Source organism: Cottoperca gobio, chromosome 12, assembly GCF_900634415.1.
Source record: "Cottoperca gobio chromosome 12, fCotGob3.1, whole genome shotgun sequence".
Classification (NCBI taxonomy): domain Eukaryota; kingdom Metazoa; phylum Chordata; class Actinopteri; order Perciformes; family Bovichtidae; genus Cottoperca; species Cottoperca gobio.
In genome coordinates this window covers 2,400,163-2,421,557 of record NC_041366.1, presented here as the reverse complement: position 1 = coordinate 2,421,557, position 21,395 = coordinate 2,400,163, and the positions used below count along the sequence as shown (strand labels likewise).

The following is a 21,395-nucleotide window of genomic DNA, read 5'->3' as shown; positions in this document are numbered from 1 at the left end:
TTCCACAACTCATCAAAAACTAAATAATAACTGCTCAAAATAAGTTCAATAGAATGACCTCCCCGTGTTGACTCATTTTTAATCTTAATTTATTTACGGTGAAATTAATTATTCACATTAAACTCAGGACTCAGATTATATATATATACATGTATACTGTATATATATATATATATATATATATATATATATATGATATATATATATATGATATATATAATATATTCTATATATTATTATTATTATATTATATATTATGTATTATATAACATATATATATAAAAACTTAAAAAAAATGAAGTATGAATTATTTTGTCTTTATCAGCAAAATTGTTTTAATAATCATAATTTGGCAATAAGAAGCATCTCAACTAATCTTATTCTGTTTACATGTAGGATTTCCATTGGTTTTAATACATCTGTATGTGCCGCTGCAGTTCTACAGGACAGCGGGGTTTAACGCTGGCTGTTAAAGCGGTACTTCACTAATCTCTTATAGAATCGTTTGTGTTTTAATGTCTGTATGTGTTTTATAGTTTTTTGCATTTTGAAGAAGATTATTTTTGAAGAATAAACTTCTTTTTAGGATTTTGTTTGCTAGTTCTTCTGGTTGATGGTAGATGGGACAAAGATCCATCTTGATATTCCTAAGGTTGTTCTGAACACAATTTTATCATGAACTTTTATTTGATCCAATTCATTACCTAATCCCAATGATGGTTTTAAAGTAAAACCAAAAGATTTGTCCTTTTTGGAGAAACTCTACTCTTACATGTTTTAAATATCAATGGATTTCCTAGAGTCAAAGGTATTGTCTAGGACCTAGACAATACCTTTGTCCATATATTGTATAATACTGACAAGCGTTGATGGACTGTATTAATAAGGGAGTACAGAAACAGACACTACTTCTAAGTTTGAAGTCATTGCATTGGTGCAGCTTTATTCACACATTATGAAACACATATTGTGTTGCCTGTCAGCTGTAACATGAATGTTTGTTCATAATAACCAGCTAGACTTGCAAATGTTTATTACAACTTCCATGTAGTTTACATTCAGGGAGGAACAAGAAAAGTAATAAAATAAATGTAATTTCCATAATGAAAATAATTCCATAATTCCATAATGGTCTATGTTTAAAAGTTAGAATGAATTCCTCCAGTTGAAGTCAATACCTAACAACTGCATTTATAAATCATATTTATCTCCAGTCATTCATACGTGATTAAATGCAGTTTTTCTCATCAACCAACGCTTTGCATAATCTCCTAACATCCACGTGAAGAATCACTGAGCAATGTCGTAATAATACTCTCGTAGTCTTGGCTCAACAACGGAAAATCCAGGCCTTTCATCTGCCCTGTAAGACATGAAAAATAGCATGTAGTTATGAAAAATGAGCTCTCCTAGCATTCACTGCATGATTATTCCTCTCTGCTGGAGGAGTGTGTTGTGGATTACTGTGTGAGCACGGTCACTTACTTGTATGTCCAGCAGGTCCTCATGAGCGTGTACATCTCTAGTGGACAGTCCAATGGCGCGTCCATACGTGTCCCACTTTGAATCATCTGCATGACATCATTTCCTTTCATTCCCTGAGAACAGTGAAGCATTCAGATTAAAGGGACAGTCCCTCTGAAGGGAATGCAAAATGCTTGAGTAGTATCAGTGGAATGTTTAAGTACTGTTATATATATATATATATATATATATATATATATATATATATATATATATATATATATATATATATATATAAAGAGCACTATATATATATATAAAGAGCACTATATATATATATATATATATATATATATATATATATATTTAGTATTAGTCCTTGAGAAAAGTATTCATTGTAGTGCTCATTGTATAACCCTGCAGTTACACCAGAACAGGATTGTGACACAATAGGCCAACATGTACAGTAGTCTATAAGAGGGGAACATTTTACACAATAGCACAAAATGTCACACAACATCATCAATTAAGCACAAATTAAAAAATGTTTGAAGTGTTTTGGTGTATAGGTGTTATGCAGCTTTTACTTCTACGTCTGCTGGTCTGCTGCTGTTCCCCCAATAAGTTATTGTGTTAGTGATGTGTGTGAAATGAGTGTCATCATGGCTCAGGTTGGTTTGAGGCAGTTTATACCTTGTATGGTTTCTGGCCATAGGAGAAGGCTTCCCACATGAGCACCCCAAAGCTCCACACGTCGCTTTTAGATGAGAATTTGAGGTAGTTTATACACTCAGGAGCATACCATTTCACTGGCCACTTGCCATGAACCTTGGCCTGGAGGGGGAGACACACACACAAAACAACAGAGGGAATGATTTCATGTTATATTGCTCATTTTGCAGCCTCAGATTACAGTTTGCCATATTGTGTTATTGTCTCATTTGCTTTTGTTTGATGAACAAGCAAAATTCTTCTATTCTGACTGCCAGGTGACGGGGCTGAGCAGTAATGTTTACAATATGCTCACTGCAATTTGAGATACAAAATTAAGCAGATAGACTCTTATTAATATTGCAGTCATTTCAATGATTTCTATGCATTTATTTAATTGTATGCACCAAGGCTCCAATAAACTGGAGATATCCTCACTGTTACACAAGGTCACTTTCACAGCAGCTGGTTCATTTCATCATATGAAATAACTATTGTCTAAGATAAAATGATGACACATCACTTAAGATGAATACATTTTATTTTTCCTGCAAAATGAAAAATCCCCTATGTGAGGCACACCACTTATTGTTGAAATGAATTCAATAAAGTTTATTCTGGTCTGTGCAACTCAAAAACACTAAAAGCTGGTTCATAACAGTCAAAAAAACCTTTAATAAAACCATTTCATTAAGGCTTATAAGTGTTGGGATAGTTTTTTTGCCCCACTCTACTATTTCGCTGTCTCCACCACCATTGTCCCTGTCCGCAGTTACCTTGTAGTAGTTTTGCTCCTCAGCAACAGCTTTGGAAAGGCCAAAGTCGCTGATCTTGGCGTAGTGCTGCGTGACCAGCAGCACATTTCTGGCAGCGAGGTCCCTGTGGACAAAGTTATGCTCCTCCAGGTATTTCATCCCCATAGACACCTGGTGGACCAGCTCTGTGATGTTCTTTATGCTTGTTTGCCTATAGATGATGAATTGACAGTTTAATTATAAAGGTAACTGTTATAATCATTTGAAACCTCATATGATATATATAACATCCTTAAATTCACAAGAATCAACTTTTAAACTGGAAAAAAAAACCTGGTTTATCAGCAGAAATATCAAAGTGTGACTAGCTTTCAACTACAGACGAAATGTTTCCTTCACCGCCATCTTAACCTGAACTACAAACTTTGATAAAACATTCCATTTTTGTTTTGGCATGGACAGGTCTAATGCACATAGAAAGACAACTACAGCTCATTTATAATGACCAAGTCACTTGTCCTGCATGAGCTGTGGGAGAAGAGCGGAGAGCCTGTAGCTATAAGGCAAAACCACTATATTTCCAGCAGCTTTGCTAGATCAGAAACATTGGAGAACATTTGGAGACTAAAAACAAACTAAGTTTCAATTCAGTTCACCGCATAACTATATGAGTAAGACAGTTTTATGAGGTCACAATGATGTAAAAATGTATGAAATTGACTGTCCAGCTTTTCACAATAATGGTGGTATAACAAGAAAAATGGATATGCTATGTAAATCTTTAAATTGTTAACTCACTAACCCTGTATGAAGCAATGTTCAGTTTCCTTGATGGACTCATGATACTCAAAGATAGATGATGAATTTGCAACACTATTACAAAAGGCACTGTCCTGCCTGACTGATGTTCAATTCAGAGTAAAATGGAATTTTAAAGTGAGAGGGACATGTCCAGCCCGTCCACAGGGGAAATCATGTGCTTTGCCACTAGGAACTCAAATATACTGCCATAGGTCAGTATCTATAAAAATCTGATTTCAAACCAAACAGGTTATATCCCTATGTCCCTATTATTAATGTGAGTTAAGCAATGTCAGGAGAATGCTTCATTTCAGAGAATGATCAGAGTCCAGTTGAATTACATACTTGTTTTTCTGCAGGAACTTGTTGAGAGGTCCAAGATCGGCCAGCTCCATGACCAGCATGAGGTTCTCTGCCTCACAGATGCCAATCATACGGACAATATAAGGATTGTCCAGCTGCTGCATGACATTGGCCTCTCGCAGCATTTCCTCATGTACTGATTGGTTGTTATCCTCATTCTTCAGGATTTTGACTGCAACTTGCTTCTCTGTCCTAACGCATAGGGAGGGAGAGTAAGCCACATTTTTTAGAAAACACAAAAAAAAGGATCAACAACATATAACCAGTAACACAACACAGGTTTTAGAATGGATTACAGGTAGACAAGGGAGCAAAGTGGCCAGGGAACCAAGAAGGAGTAACTGGACAAGATTCCTCAGGCAGATTGTCTGAGGGCGGGGCAGAGGCGGAGCAGGGCAATTCAGGTTGAGGGCTCAGGAGCTGGGGCAAAGGTTTTCTGACCAGGAGACAGGACCAAAGGGTGGAGCCGCTCTGGGGGGCAGAAGTCCGAACAGACAGATGGAGCAATAATTGGCTTGGGGTGTCACAGACTTTTCGGGCAGAATCTTGGACTTGGCTAGTTGACAGTGTAGCCTGGTATCTGATTACTTCATCAAACTGGTCAAATAGATTGGAGTAATATTGATGGTTTGGTTATGTCTAGTAGTATATCATCTGCATAAGGTGGCTTGAGCGGAGCTACCTTATGTTCTATATCTTTAAAGTAGAGTTAAAGCATCCTGCCAGTTCTCCAGTGGAAACTAATATCAGATACATTTGGGTTTTGTCTGATGGAAGCTGCAAGGGGTTCAATTAATAGAGTGAGTAGAAAAGGGTGATAATGGGAATCTTAATTCAGTTCCTTGTTTAAATCCCAGCAAAGAGAGATCCTGTCAGACACCTTTCTGCACCTAATTTCTGAACTCCTTTTATGCTGTTAATAACTTTGCTAGTATTTTGGCAGGTGTATCCCCAAGCTCAAAATACTACTGTGAGTCATGAGTATGACTTATGATGAGAATAATATTAATTAACATTTTGGGGTAATAAAGGTTTAGAGGTCTGACAATCTACTATCATGGTATCATAGCATACTGCTCAATTAAAGTGAAGGTGTGGTGTTGTTTGTTTGTAGGTGTAATGGGATGTTGTGTGAATTAGCATACTTTCTCATCTTGTAGATGCCCCTCATAACTGTACCAAAGTTCCCAGAGCCCAGTTCTCCATCCTCCAAGAAGAGCTGGCTGCGATCGACTGTAGTACTCCTTAGTTCATCTGGGTCTGCGTATGGACTCTCATATACTTCTGTGTCCATTGGCATGGCCTCTGATGGAGAAATGACACATGAGAGGAATAGTGATGGAGGGATTGACACAGTATGCAAACTTGTATGTGAAGGAAAGATGAGACATAGATATCAGACAGGGTTTGTTTTCCTTCAACAGGTTTTCATTTGTTATTGCCTTCTAAAATGAACTATGTGATCACTTTCTGATCTCGTGCCCCTTCAGGAAAGACAGCATTCTTTTTCAGTGCCTCCCAAAACACACATGATGTCACAAGGTCTGCCTAAGTCCTGTTTGTCTCCCATTCTGATTCTCTTCCCATCCCTTCAGCCACACTCCCACTTCCCCAGGCCCCTGCATTGACATCTCCATCCATTCACCATTTTATTTAAACACTTGACTTTGCTTACTATGTGAACACTTAGTGAACATTGTTCAGAGAGATGAAGAAAGAGGTTAACTTGCAAAAATGTGTTTTGGCACAGAAGGAATGTTGTACTCCATCACCTCAATTGAAAGTGCATTATAAATGGATTAAAGGAGAAGCTTTGTGATAAATTGCCATGGCCACGGTGGCACATGTATTCCCTACATTTTTGTTTTAATTGTCTTCTTTTTTTACTGGAGCACGTATGGCATATGACATAGATAAACTCATCAACATCCCAGAAGGTGATTGGATTAAGTGCAGAGGACCTTGAGACAATCACCGCGTGTCAGCATCTTCTCACCCAGCCAGACCTGCCCGACCAAAACCTACCAAGGGCAGAGTGACCGCCCATGAGGAGAGGGAGGAGGGCCGAGAGGGGAGCTGAGCTTATTAAGCCAGAACCTAACGAGTCATTACTTACACAGACACTCAAGGTCGCTTGTAAATATGTGTTTGAACAAATGAGTAGTTTCCAGCCATACAGTCAGTTTCTGTTTTATTTGCTGGGGTACTGAACTGCTTCTGAGGCTTCTGTCACCACCAAGAGATGCATAAATAATTTCTCTCTCTGTGGCACTTTAAGTAAAAAGTTCACTGTGAAGCTTGATACCACAAGGAATAAGATAGACAATGTGTTTTTCAATTTGCACAGACTGACCCTTTAATGGAAGGTTGTTGGGGAAGAGAGCATGTAAAGAAATCTAAGTAATAGCAAACACTCAAAAGAGTACTAATGTAATCTCAACTGAACAACATACTCAACGTATAACATTACAAACAAGGTGCGCTTACACATCTAAATCATTTACCTTTGCTGCCTGCTTGATTATTGGGCACCCTGGTTTCATAAGGGTTGAGATTATCTGTGTCGTTTGGTCGAGATCCCCGGCTCTGATATCAGTTGATGAGAGAAAACAGAGTGAAAACACATAAAGTATATACATGGTGCACTGCTGACATGTAATCTGCAATGAGTGAACTAAGCAGGGAACCGGTATTATAGTGATAGACTTGCCCTCTGAATGTGTAGGTTTAATAAAGAGTGGTTTAACATTTTCAGATCTCATCACTTCATTTGGTTTGAATCAAAGTAGGTGAACAAAATGTAAAGGCTACCCATTGGCAACATTTGGGTTTCTGGAATATGTTTTCATTCATCAGCAGTCTTTGAGCCAGACAGTATCACTGTAATACGTTGTGTCCATTAAATGGAGCATTGTATGATTGTCCATACAAAGGGCAAAGAGGAAGAGAATAAATGCATGGGATAAACATCTTCATTCATATTGGTTCAAAGAAGAGGTGTGGAACAAGTTCAGCAACTGATTTACTGTCCAAATGTTCCTCTGATCAAATTAAAACAGCTTGATTTGAGTTTGATTTGTTTGAACTTTGTCCCACACCCCTGCTTTAAAAAATATGTAAACATACCAAAGCATGTTCATGTCCAAGAAAGTATTTTTTGACTAGAGTGTAAAAAATGATTAAAAGATCATTCTATTGTACATTAAAGCAATTGCATTTATAAAAGTCTGAAATGATAAGCTCAAAAGACAATGCGAGGTGTGAGGTGCAAAAAGCTACAAGTTAACAAAGCTAGGTAACAAAGTTTAAAGTGTCCAGCAGATTTCATTCCAAGTGGTCCAGACCGGAGTACGAGTGACTACAGATACTATCTGACTTAAGATTCATAATACCATCTGAATTCATTTTCAGTTGACATGTCACCAAATCAACTACAATGACAACAAACAAATCCTTGTCCAGAATCCTCCACTGTCACACCCACATGTAACCTCTTCTACTATATAAGTCATGGACCGCTTTGATTCAGAAAGATGTGTTTTAGTATTTTTACTTCTGATGACACATTGTTGGCAGCTTATTAATAATTTATTTAATTGTTTCGGGACCCTTAGTACAACTACTGATACTGAACATTTGCAGGACTTGAAGTTCTGCAGTGTGAAATCCTTCTTTTTACTCGAGTCAGATATTTTTTGAATGAAACTTGCCCACAAACGGAGCAGAACCGACAGTCTTATGTGGCAAATGAGTTGTTTTAGCTTATGATCCAATCTGATGAATGCACATCTTTTTACTGCGATTTTAGTGTGAATTTAAAAGCTAAACAACTATTACATCTTGAAGACGAAAAAGTTATTTCACTGGATAAGTGTAAATGTTGAGAAGAATGGCAGTAGAGAAGAATTCAGATGATCCCCAAAGTCACTAGGATTCATCTTCTGGGCACCGAGGACATTACCGTCCTTAAACCCTCGTCATATCGCATTGCTAAAAACTCAAATAAAAAATGGCTTCTTGTTTACTGCATACTGTGTACTATCTCAGAATGTTATCTATATTTTTAAGAAATTACAAAATCCGTAAAATACAAACTATACAACTATATATATATATATATATATATATGGCTCCTATATATATATATATGTATATATATATATATATATATATATATATATATATATGTTGACCCGTTATAACATGTTTGGTCTTGACATGCACACACAACACTGCGGTTCAGAGTGTAATTGCAGTGAGTATCCTCTGGATGGAGCTAGATTGTAATCACATGTAGGCCGACTACTACTTGAAACGCTCTGCTCTGATCTCTGAAAGAGAAGCGACATGAACAAAGAGCGCAAGGAAAACTGCAGTTTGTTAGTAAGTAGCAATCCACACAGAAGCAAAATCACTCATGGGGAAGGGTAAAGGGGGGCTGCATACTACCGAGGCCAATAGGTTTTTGAGGAGTGTTAGTGCACCTTTTTTAGACCAGGTATGGGAACATTTCTGAGTTTGTAGAGAATTCCACCTGCTGCATTTTGCTAAAGAAACCAAAATGTCAGAGAGGTTATCAGAGGGCGACCTGGTAATGTTATGCTCATGCATGTGATCATTACAGTAGAAACAGAATCAGATGAAAGGTTAGCTCCAAACAAGGATGTGTCAAGATTATGGCTCATCTTGCTGACTCATTCAACTGCAAGAAGTAGAGAGACACTGTTTATACAGTATACAACATTTCCATGTTCATTTTACAGTATTCCTGTGAGGAGGATGACAACAATAAAAGGGTTGGTTCACCCTTATTATGGTATTGGTATTATTGGTATTATAAGGTATTGTCTAATCTCTACTGAGCGTTTCATATTCATTCATATTTTATAGTCATTGTTTAATGCTTTGAGCACCACACAAAATTCCATTCACCTCCATTGTATTCTATGGAGCAAGGTGCATTTAGAGGAAAATAACTAATTTGTTATTATTAAGCTGAATTATGAAGTAATTCAGATTAATAATAACAAATTAGTTATTTTCCATCATTCACTCATAATTCCTGCTGTCAAATGAATAAACTATGTCCATGAATTACTCATTTGTATTCTTGTGTTTATTAATAAATGCTTTTAAATAATAATTAATTGATTAATGTGTGAGTGTGAATTAACAGAACATGGCATTAGACATATGTTTAATCCAAAAATAACATTCTTTGACAAGCAAATCCAGAATCTCAGTCCAGAATTTAAAACAAAAATACCTTTAATCCAAGCAACTCAGTAGATTAGATCTAATTAAAGTGTTACTAACACTGATGTTACAGGTTGTAGTTTCTTGTTAGGGAACAACACAGTGTGGCAGCTGTATATTGAGGTACCTAACAAATATTCCCCCATATTGATATGTATAACATTCATTCTGTTTGCCCTCTCAACACTGTGCAGTTGTGATGCTACATCGGACAGTAATACTTGTAAGCTTTGGCTGCATAAACACCACTACCAAATATCAGTGATAGCTGTCAGACCCTGGTTAATCTGAGTGAGCTGCTTGGATTAAATGCACTTTGTGTTTGTTTTTGGATGGGTTCATAAATGTACTTTGGATTTAGCCTCTTTGGCTGTTGAACAACGTTGTGTTATCTTAAACATACCTATGTTAAAATGTCAACTGCTGTAAAACGTTGTTCTGAATTTTAGAGGTCAATTAAAAACGTAAATGTATGCACACAAATTAGTCCGTGTTGTTGGGGTTACGGTTATCTCAGAGACGAATATCTGAAAATATGTAAACATCTTTCTGCATGAATAAATACCTGTAGACTAGAGGGAAGTGGGAAAGTTTAGTTTGTTTGTGATTTGTTGAACCAACTCTTTAAATATTAACTCTACGTGCAAGAAGATGAACAGACATGTCTAAATCTAACTATGAAATTCTTAATCATAATTGATATAATTAAATATATTGTTAATATCATATTGTTAAAAAACAGAATAACAAGAAAGACAAGTAAGTGAGTGGACCTTACTTCCTGCTTTTGGGACATACTGTACCTACATGAGAATATGCAAATGCACACACACACACACACGCGCGCACACACACACACACACACACACACACACACACACACACACACACACACACACACACACACTTACAAGGGCAGAAGTTAATCCAGGATGGTCCCGTGGGAGTAGTGGCCGTGTCAGCCCTATGAACACAGCAGATGACAAATGGGGATTGGATTGGAATATATTCCTAGACTTTTAGTTGTAAGACATAATTTCATATATGCAGTACACTTCTATTCGAATGACAGTTTGATTAGTTGTGAGCGTTTTTACCAATGTCTCCGTCAGGTCTTGCACAGGGCTCTGTCAGCACTCGCAGCAGGCCGTCTGGTTTGTAGGAGTAGTGCTCCACCAGCTGTGGTAAAGAGAGAAGTTCACATATCAGACACTCATCACAACGGTGAATTCATGCATACATAACTAAACAAGTCTGTAAAGTTACAAAATGCTCCTTATACAGAAGACAAGTATTGACAGCATTGAGATATTGAGAGAGACTTCCTAGTAGAGGGGCTTCTCCTGAGCAGTCTCTGGTCCTGAGCATGGTGAAGATAGAGGAACGGTCCTGTGATCCTCTGGTAAGCATGCGACTGTAGCTGTAGCTACGATTGAGGACACAGAGTTCATGTCGTCTGTATTGTTTCAAAGAATGTTAGGGCTTTAAAGAAATAGTTCCTTTCAGTAAATTCACTTAATGTGTGAAGAGTGAGATGTTAAGATGGGGATCAATCCCAAGTCTCAAGTCTTTGTATTAAGTACAGATCTGGAGTCAGGACTTGATTAGCCTAGCTTAGCATAAAGACTGGTAGCAGGGGGAAACAGCTAGCCAAGTTTAAAAAATACACCTACTAACACCTCCAAAACTAATTTACTGTATGTATCTTGTTTGCTTAATATGTACACAACCAGAAATGTAAAACATTACAGTTATTACAGAAATGATTAACTATTATTTTAACAACCTAAGTCTTGAGTCAGCATTTGACTATTTCTATAATAAATGATCATTGATAATTAAATTAAATAAAAGGAGTTGTTATTTCTCCTCCAGATATACTGTACATCCCTGCCAATGTGGAGAAAGCAAGAATAACTCAAATGTGAAAAAGACCTAAAATAATCAGAAAAGGCTACAAATGTTTTTGTTGGCTGGAGGTGGAGGAAGTTAGACTGTGAGCTCAGTATTTCTCCATTACTGGCCACAGCCCTAAGAGCATGACTGTGGCCAGCTATTTCAAGACAGTGTCCATAATGCATATCTATGTAACCATAACAACCATGAAAGACTCCGCCAAGCGGTCAGCTTGCAGTTTAAATCCATGTCTGTCCAAAATGTCACCGCTTCATTATTTTATCCTATCAGATATTTGTTTGAAATTGTCATAATTAGCATATTAATTATTGTGGTGTGGCCAAAATTGTGTTTTGTGAGGTCACAGGGGCCTTTGATCTTTGACACCAAAACCTAATCAGTTGGCTCCTTGAGTTCAAGTGGACCTTTGTGCCAAATTTGAAGAAATGACCTTGAGGTGTTATTGAGCTAGATGGATAGACGTAAAGATGTACGTACGGACCATAGACTGTATAAAACTGAAAACATTATGCCTCCGTTCACGGCTGTCGCCCACACAAAGGCATAATAAAATGTTTATCAGTCACTGAGAAACACTTGCGACAGCTGCCAGGGAACACGAAACCTAATCTTTAGGGTCGTAGTTAAAGATCCACTTGAAAATATCCAGAAATATGAAAATGGTTGTTTACCTGCCACAGGGTGTCAAACTTTTTGCCGTCTGGGATGGAGAGCTTTCCAGTCCTGTCCCTGTCGATGCGATAATGCATGACTTGTCCTTCATGCAGTAAACACAGAGCGTAGGATCCAGTCACATCTCTCTGTCGAATTCTGCACTCACAAGAAGAAGAAAGTGAATTAAAGTAGGTGTGAATAATGCACGTATCATTTATACTCTACCTTTATAGATGTGAGTGATGTTTTGTGAAGTGCTAAACAAGGATTTGTGAAATGCAAGCGCAGTTCAGAGGACTGTGAGCGATCTGTTTTACTTCCTGTCTTCAGTGGGGACTGAACAGCACCGTTTGTTGCCCTCAGCAGGTTAATCCAACCTTGAGCACGTCCATAAACTCTATGCCATGTGCAACACAGGACGTTGTGTCATTAGCACACAAAGTGATGCTCAACAACAACAACTCAGATGGTTTACTGAATAATTGCAACAGTATCAGCCCACGGTTTCAATATTCAGCCATTGAGTTACAGCTACCGTGTGTGTTAACAGCTGGTGTTACACATGCCTCTAAATATACAGTGACCAATATATTACATATTAATTTATCACAATTGTATCAGTACAAAGATCAAGAATAAACTTTACAGGAAATACAATGATGTCACCATGAATGGAAGAGTCTGTCTGGTAGACATGTAATAAGTGTCCCTTTGACTTCATCACCTTTTATAGATACAATACAACCTAATGAAACTTTTTTTGGATAATTTAACCTTTAACTGCTTTTAATAACAGCTCTTTCTCATATTGTTAGGAATTACATGTATTTGTTTATACCATATACACATTAGTGGCCACAAACTAATAATGCAAAAGCAGATTTTAAACTTTAAATAAATATATTTAAATCTTCACACCAAACTAAAATGTGAAAAAATGCATTTCTGTGTAAGATGTTGTGTAAAACAATGACAACATTCAGCCATACAGTATTTTCTCATGAAATATCTATCTTTGTTTTGCTGATTGACTAACATTTGAGTTTTATTTTTAATGTGTGAATGCAAAGTTCAACAGTTTTGCTAAACTGTACGCAGAGGAAACATATAAAGCAGACGTACAATAATTCACAGAAATATATAAAGCAATAATAATACTCATTTGATATATTCACATTATAAGAACACAAACGTTTTGAGATATTTCACATGTGAAATGTAAGACATGACTTGTAAACATCCATATTACATGTAATATCCATACAGGCACATGTGGTTTATTACAGTTAAAATGCAGTGTCACATACGAACCACACACAGATGTCACGCACTGGAAAGGTTTTCACATGTGAAATAAAATGGTTTTATTTTAAATAGTATTTTTAGGTAGCAAACACATGCATAAGAACTAGACACAATGTGCATTTCTGTATTTCTTACATTTAAAACAAGATTTAAAACTTTTTTTGGTCGTCCGCAGTTCTTCTTTACTCTGAAAACAGTGTTTGCCGTAAATGAAACACTTCTTTGATGCTATTTGTGACAGAGACTCTCCTCTGACTGGGGAGAATTCAAAAGCCACATATGTTCTACTCTGTCATTCACGCGTTACATTTAGATCATGTAAATCCTCATCGAACAACCTTTCTTCTTCAGCCTGTGGAAGATGAGTTGCCAGGATGACGGACAGATGGCAGATCATATCACGCTGCTCAGTAAAGTTGATTTCACAGATTCTACTGATTACAGTTAGCTTCAGAGCCTGTGATCCACAGTCAGAGCTTGTAGCTCCCACTGACAACACTGATAATCTTGTCCTCAGTATTTGTAGGAATTTGGTGGTTCCAAAAACTTTCTTAAATGACACTGGTTTTGATACTTTCGTTCTAAAGACCTGTCTCTAGGCAACAACTCTTAATTGAGTAATAGTTTTATAAAGGGAAGTTTAGGTTTTGAGACCTTTGAAAAAGAAATTTGAACAGTTAAATTTCGTTCATTTGGATCCCTTTTGTTTTAGTCTTGACATATTATAATCTTCATATGCTTTGAAATCTTGTTTTGAAACAAAATATTATTCATTTTTATTTAACTTTTTGATATTTGCCACCAGTTAACCTACACAGTATATCAGCTGCACCGTGTTGGTTGATAAATGAGTGTAACTGTGTTCAAACTTTAGGATCTGAAGAAGAACCAGCGCTGACATTACAGTAATAAAGAGAAGCCCAGTTTCAGATAAAACAGGAACTTAAATAGACGGCCTGTGTTTCAGTATTAATAACTAACTAGTGGGGTTTTTTAGCTGTTGTTGGACACTCTTCAAGTCAAAGTCTATACTTTGTAAGTAACAAATATTCTAGTCATGGATATAGTGTCTCTTAAAATCTATTCAAAGCTACAATTACAACATGAGGCTGTGTTTCAGTGGAAACACGTTTCTTTTTATGCTTTGTGAGAAAAGGGACAAAGTCTCATCTCGCCCTGCTTGTTTGGCTACTTCAGGAAGTCCTTTGCAAACTGCCAGAGCGGAAACCACAGTGTGTGTGTGTGTGTGTGTGTGTGTGTGTGTGTGTGTGTGTGTGTGTGTGTGTGTGTGTGTGTGTGTGTGTGTGTGTGTGTGTGTGGGGTGTGTTTGTGTGTGTGTGTGTGTGTGTGTGGGGTGTGTTTGTGTGTGTGTGTGTGTTTGTGTGTGTGTGTGTTTGTGTGGGTGTGTGTGTGTGTGTGTTTCTTCATACGAGACCTCTCAACCAAAGCCTCAGCAGCAAAATACATTCACTTTTATCAAATAGCAAATATGTTTTAAAAAAAAGAAAAGAAAAGAAAGGAAATACAGAATAATAATAAAATTACAGCATTACAATAATACAATAATCAATCCAGTCAATTGCCATGTCATGTGGTTTGAGATGGTTTAGTTAAGATTAAAGGTTTGAAATGGTTTGCTGAGATTTGAATTGGTAAAACAAAGTATTGTGTTAAACAGCATGAAACAGCCCGGGAGGAAAACCTGACTGAGAAAGAAGAAAGAGAAAGAAAGTTTCCTAGAAATTAACATTTCACAATGAAGCAGGGTTTTTTGATTGTGTGTTCCCTGGGTCATAACAGTTCATTTCACACTATTTAAACTATTAAAGCAATACAAAGACACTTGTAAAATACTTACAGGAATTTTCCACTTATACGGGAGCCATTTTGAAGCCTGGGCTCAGAGTCTTCTCGTGTTATTGATCCGTGGAACCAGGGCATTTTTTCATGTGCAGTGGTGGAGATGAGCTTCTCCAGCTGAGGCCTCTGGCTGATGATGGCCTGCTCCAGAGCTGTTCCCTGCACACACACATGAGAAAACAGAACATACTTTGCACGACGTGTTCTGAACAATAAAATGACAGTAACCTCCTCAGCTGTTGCCATCTGTACTTATGTTTTCTTGTGCAAAATCTGTGCTCAGTGAACATGATTGGGTCTTGATCTGCCTCCTAGGGCATACACTTTTAAATCCTCCAGGTTCACACACAGTATGCAGGCAGGTGTGTAAACACTGCGTTACAGCCGCTTGTCTACTCTTACGTGTTGGTAAAAAACTAGTTTATCACAAGCCTTAGAGGTGATAACACATCTAGCAAATCTTGAGCTTGAAAGTTAATTGTTAACCTTGGAAATAGCAGTTTGACAAAGAAAGAAATCACAAAGTCCACAAACTCAGTCAAACTAAATTGTTTTATCACCAGCTATTTCAGAATCTTAATCATAATATTGTATTGAATTGTATTGTATTAAGAAACACAACCAATAAACTACTTCCCAGATTGTACGTTGTAGACATCCATCTAGATATTCGGATCAACCTTCCTTCTACTTACAGTAAAGAGTTGAAACTAACCTGCAGATTCCATGTCTGCTTCACATACTCCCGGATCAGTTTTTCCTTCAGGTCCTCAAACGGCCCCACCTTTGGCTGCATGTTCTTGGGCCTGTTGCAGGGCTTCTTCAGCAGACACACAAGGCCGTCCATCTCCTGGGAGTGATAGTCAATCACATCCACAGGGGTCCTGTGGCTCTTACCACCGGCAATAGCATAAGTTTCATTGGGTTCTCTTTCAATGGTGTAATGGTAGGAGCGGCCTGAATGCAGCACAGACAGTGCAAAGCCTCCAAGATAGTTTCGGCTTTGCCGTAGCAGGTACAAGCCGTTGCTCATCCCTAAATGCAGGTATTCCTCCGCCTCCTCCCTGGTGATGTTGCCATAGAAGAATGGTAATGCATTCACCGTGTCAGCCATGTTGGCTTCTGGGTGGTGGCTCCCTTAAGGACAAAGTTCAGCCACAGGATGCAATTAACCCTAAAAACAAACAAAAGTAAAGCCAAATAACAATCAAGGTTCATTTACTCAGAAAAAATAATGGTTACAAAAAACAGATGTTTCATCAGTAAAACGTAGCCTAAAGAATGAAACACAAAGTATTGAGTTCCAACAGGATGAGTCGTCCAACCCTTCACTCCATTCCCCCGCTGACAGGGATACCAGTGTACAATGGAAATAGAGCTGAGGTTCAGACAGGAACATGATAACATCGCAGACCATCATCAGTGAACCACTGAAAACATGATTTAAAGTTGTTTCAAGGCACACATAATGTCTGTACACAGATGGAAGTCCGGATCCTCTTTCTTTGAGTTTAACTTCATGCCACTGGCTCATCACTTCAGGGTTCCAGGTAAACTCACTAAATCATCCACATAGGCCTGCTCCCGTCGTACTGAAGATTGGTTGGGATTGCTCGGAGATTCAAATTTTATTTTATTTTATTCTTTGCTTGGCGGTTGGATGTTAATTGTCCATGAGTGTGAGTGCATTGTACTGTCTGACTGTTGTCTCTAATGATCCCCTCACCCTTGGAGACCATAAGGAAAGATTGAGCGTGTTGTTCAAGGACACTTCGCCTGTATGAACCCTCAGCTGCAACACATTGTACCCAAAAATATTTTAATTTAGGTAAAACAACAGCAGTAATGTCACCGCTCTCCCTCTTCATTGTCTCTCTGTTGGACTGATTTATATGCTTTGTTATATATTTGATATATCTTTTTAAATATTATACAACACTATAGTCAATATTTATTATTACTATATTATATTAAATTACAATATATTATACTTTACCATATTACATTTGATATCATATGTTATCTGCTTTACTTTACTATATTATGTTGTACTTTATTATTATTATTGCTGTTGTTATTGAGACCTCACTGTGTCTCTGCTGGCCTCGGATGTAACAAACAGTACAAATACAGAATATGTATTTGTGGGGACATAATGATTTTGTAGCAGCTGCTTTCATGGAGAAAATTGATAAAACTTATTTTGAGTCTATGCAGCTTGTTATCTGCCTCCTGTGATCACATTCTCTGCATCTCAACACACACTTGTAACAATAACGGCCCCTGTAAATATATATTGTTAAATATCACATTAAAATACTATTTATATTGTAGCTGGTCGTGGTGGAGCTACTTTGAACTCCTTTATATAACAGTTGTGTAGTTTCATTCACTGTTTCGTGAGCAGAGGAGCAAGTGAGCAAACATCCAGGAAAAAATATTAGATGCAAAAAATATTTTACACGTTTGCACGTTGTGCCTGAATAAGATCTTACGAATTGAAACATTGCGTAAAGATACAATAAGGGATTTACTCGGAGTTCTACAGCGTGCAGACTTCCTTTGTGCGCTCTCCTCTGAAGGGTCACAACAGAAATCTGAGGAGTCGTGAGATAATTACTGCGGGTGGTAAGAAGCAAAGACAAAGCGGTATACAATACAATATGCAATATTAAAATAATGCATATCATTATCTTTAATAAACCATATGTTTAAAGGGGAACTGCTTATAACTCATAGACATCTTAAATGGAACAAGGGCAGATGCCTTTTTTGTTCATTCTTTAAACATGATTATTTGATAAGCTTCTCGTGTGTTTTAAAGTTAGATCATAATCTGCAAAGTAACGACAGCTGTTAAAAAAATGTAGCGGAGTAAGAAGTTCAATGTTTCCCTCTGAAATGTGTAGTAGAGATGTTAAGTAGCAGAATTGGAAATATTAAAGTAAAGTTCCTGAAGTTGGACTTCAGTGCAGTACTCCACTAGTCTCCACCGCTGATAAAGATCTGGGCAAATTGAAGTTTTACTCATGAAAATAAAATGCTTCCTTGTTGTCTGAGTGTTGAAGTCCTTTACTGAGTCCTAAAATATTAATTTTGTTTAAAAATAAAACTTTATCAGCCAGGTAAGTAATAAAAGGGCAATATTAGAGAAACTAATTTGTCTTGGAAACACATTCAATGGTTATATCCTTTGATAGCCCATGTTTTTTTCATTTTAAGTTAAGATAATAATTAATTTCCTGAGAGTGGAATGATCTAACCCCGTGTTGGGGGTAAATCAGCAAAGTGAGAGAATGACTTGGTAAGCCAGTAAGAACATTCACTGTGGTGGTGAAGTCCAGAAGGTCTATGTTACCGGGTGGAAAAGGAAACATGGACACTGCACTTACTGTATACAGCGAGGTGAAGTAGTTCCAGACTGTTGATCCTCCTCGAGTTTGGTTCTTTCAGTCCTCCAGCACATCAGCTGCCAGCAGTCTGAACAACATGCGATACACAGATCATCTTAGATTCAGCCAGCTCCTCACAAACAATACATGAAAACAGTCAACTCACAGCTGATGTTTGTGTTTTCCAGCTGGACCTGATCAACAGTCAGTCTGTGTAGTGATACATCGTGAGGTGGAGGAGCACCGAAGCTTCCTCATTTCAACGACTTCGCTTACTTCCTTTTTTTTTATCTGAACACTGACCAACACGACTGCTGCACGCAGGAAATGATGTGACAACTGCAATGACAAAAGTGACAGCGACTATATTTAGTCATTTTGATGTGTTTCATCATATTTTCTTAAATGTATTTTTATTGCTAGAGAAACTTCATCGTTGACCTTTGAAACATTACTGTAGACAAACACATATATTTAGAAGAAGAATGGAGAAAGCATCTGCTGAGGAAGATGCTGTTTAAAACCTTTTTAAAAAAGAAGCTCGTAATTGTATCATATAGTATATATTATGATTACACATTACGTTTGATTTTCTTTTGTTTTTTTGTTTCTTTGTGTCTTGAAGCTCTGACATGTAACATAACATACAATATGATTATTCAATAGAACTTCATAAGTAACCACAGTTCATTATAATTCATTATTTTTCATCGTTCCATGTTTTTTTCTGTTTCATTATATTTATGTCTATTAAAGTAACTTATGGTGTAATACTGCAATGATCTGAGTTTGAGTATTAACTGGCTATTTCTATGATCAGGTTTCCTATTTTGTAATTGTTTGTTTTGAACTACATCATGCAGTGATATATAAATATGATTCTGTTTTACTAAGCAGACAAATTGTAAGTATTTGAAATGACACTGACCCTACGTTACATCTCATATCAATATTACTGAATGTTACGTATATGTATGATGTATAACGTTTTGGTAATTGTTGTTACATAAAACAAATGGTGCACATGGACGAAGTCTTTGGAATTCTGACCAGTGTAACTATAAATTATAAAATTACAATTTTCAGTTATTGCTACATTAGTTATCCAACTTACTACGTTATTAAATAGATTTAGAAAAATATGTTATTGAAAAATAGCATGATAATATGTCATTGGGAGTGGCAATTCATTTTATTTTAGGCCAATGTGTTTGTGTTGCTCTTCTTTCTGCTCTTGCTGCACTAAGATTATTACTTTGTGTAATCAGTGTTTTGTTCAGTCGTAGAACAAGTGCTCAGATCCATTAGCTAAGACAAAGTTGTAATTCCACATTACAAATATACATATTTACAGTTGATAGTCATGCATTCAACTTCATTAAGTACAATTATTAACAACAAAATGTATTAAAGTATAAAACAATAAAAGTACTTCTCATGCAGAATGGCCTCAATCAGTTTGTTCATATTCGTAGAGTTTTATTATTTGATTTATATTACGGATTATTATTCTTACTGATGGATTAATAAGCAGAATTGCTTTGCTCATTGTGGTGCTTATTTTAACTACTTTATATATTGATGGGTAGTTTAATCTGCACACATTATGCAAAACATCATAGAAGCTTTTCATATCCTTTTGAACAAAACAAAAGTAAATACCAACGATACTGTTGCTGTCGGGTACAATATTTACCTCTAAAATGAAGAGGAGTAAATGTATATAGTAACACAAGAATGGAAATACTCAAACGTGTGTGTGTGTGTGTGTGTGTGTGTGTGTGTGTGTGTGTGTGTGTGTGTGTGTGTGTGTGCGTGTGTGTGAGTGTGTGTGTGTATGAGCAGAACATGTTTCACAATCAGGAAGTGCCAACTGGCTTTGGTGTGTTTCACACTCACAGCATACTGTCAGTAAATTGCACACTACGCCCTCGGTCTTTTGCTGATTGGTATTATGTCCTAAAATTTACTTTCAGTTCAATTCAATTTTAAAAGGTGTTTTCTTAATGTGCATGTACAATGTTCCCTATAACTACAGCAGGGGAGATGGCAGGTTTATAAGGACAAATAAGAGTTTAAAACCTTGAGAGTGAGACATGTTTAGAAAGTAAAGGCATTTTACCTGCAGTCACTTCAAAGGGCTGTTTGAGGATTAAACCCTACGCTAGGCCTCAGTGTAGGTTAAATGTAGGGTTGGAGTTAGCCTAGTAGTTGTAATGCTTAAGGTTACGAATAGTGTGGAAGAGCATCCACACAAATACAAGTGTCAGTGTTCACACTCTACAAGTGTTGATGTGTTTGTGAAGCCTCAGCAACATTTGTATAGACGGAATCGGAGTTTCGGGCTTCCGGTGGAATCGCAATGCATGCTGGTGTGGCAAGCCTAGAAAAGTGAGCACCAACTCTACAAGGGCCGCCATATTGGATTTCTTCTCTGCGTGTTTACATTGTATTTGGCTAGTTTTTAGTGTGTAATCATCGCTCTTCTAGTTATGGGATTTGGACACCAAAATTGTGTGGTGAAAGGATGTTCAAACAGTGGGAGAAAGCTAAATAAATGGGCAGAATCTCATTGTGAGCTTCACGATTGCACTCGTTTGATGAAAAATTGCGACTGCAAGCCCCTGTTTGAACTATTTTCATTTCCAACAGCACTAAAGAACAATGATCGAAGGCTAGCATGGACCAAAGCTGTAAAGATACAGGATTACAATGGGAAGTCTTGGGAGCCCAAGAAATCTTCGCGGATTTGCAGTGAGCATTTCATGCAAGGAAAACCAACAAATTAATTCCCTGATCCTGAACTCGACGTGGGGTATGTAGTCTATCTACTTGATTTATAGATTGACAAATGTACTTTCTATATATTGAGTTTTATAATAATTAACAAACACAAGTTAGGTATATATTTATAATA

General features: G+C 37.1%; 1 protein-coding gene across 2 annotated transcripts; it reads right to left on the bottom strand.

The window, feature by feature from the left end:
* Window positions 1-916: 916 nt before the first annotated feature.
* syk (spleen tyrosine kinase) lies at window positions 917-18,778 on the bottom strand. 2 transcript variants are annotated; one of them, XM_029444484.1, is made up of 15 exons: window positions 18,645-18,778; window positions 18,479-18,566; window positions 15,802-16,260; window positions 15,085-15,245; window positions 11,939-12,077; window positions 10,448-10,529; window positions 10,262-10,314; window positions 8,579-8,641; window positions 6,599-6,680; window positions 5,240-5,399; window positions 4,077-4,286; window positions 2,952-3,141; window positions 2,158-2,298; window positions 1,486-1,598; window positions 917-1,363 (listed from the first exon to the last, which is right to left on the bottom strand). In XM_029444484.1, exons 3-15 carry the CDS (start codon window positions 16,198-16,200, stop codon window positions 1,291-1,293), a joined length of 1,866 nt encoding a protein of 621 aa, XP_029300344.1. In that variant the 5' UTR covers window positions 16,201-16,260; window positions 18,479-18,566; window positions 18,645-18,778; the 3' UTR covers window positions 917-1,290. The 2 variants fall into 2 exon arrangements, with proteins under 2 accessions (XP_029300344.1, XP_029300345.1); XM_029444485.1 differs by lacking the exon at window positions 8,579-8,641 and having other exon boundaries at window positions 18,479-18,744.
* Between the last annotated feature and the right edge of the window lie 2,617 nt (window positions 18,779-21,395).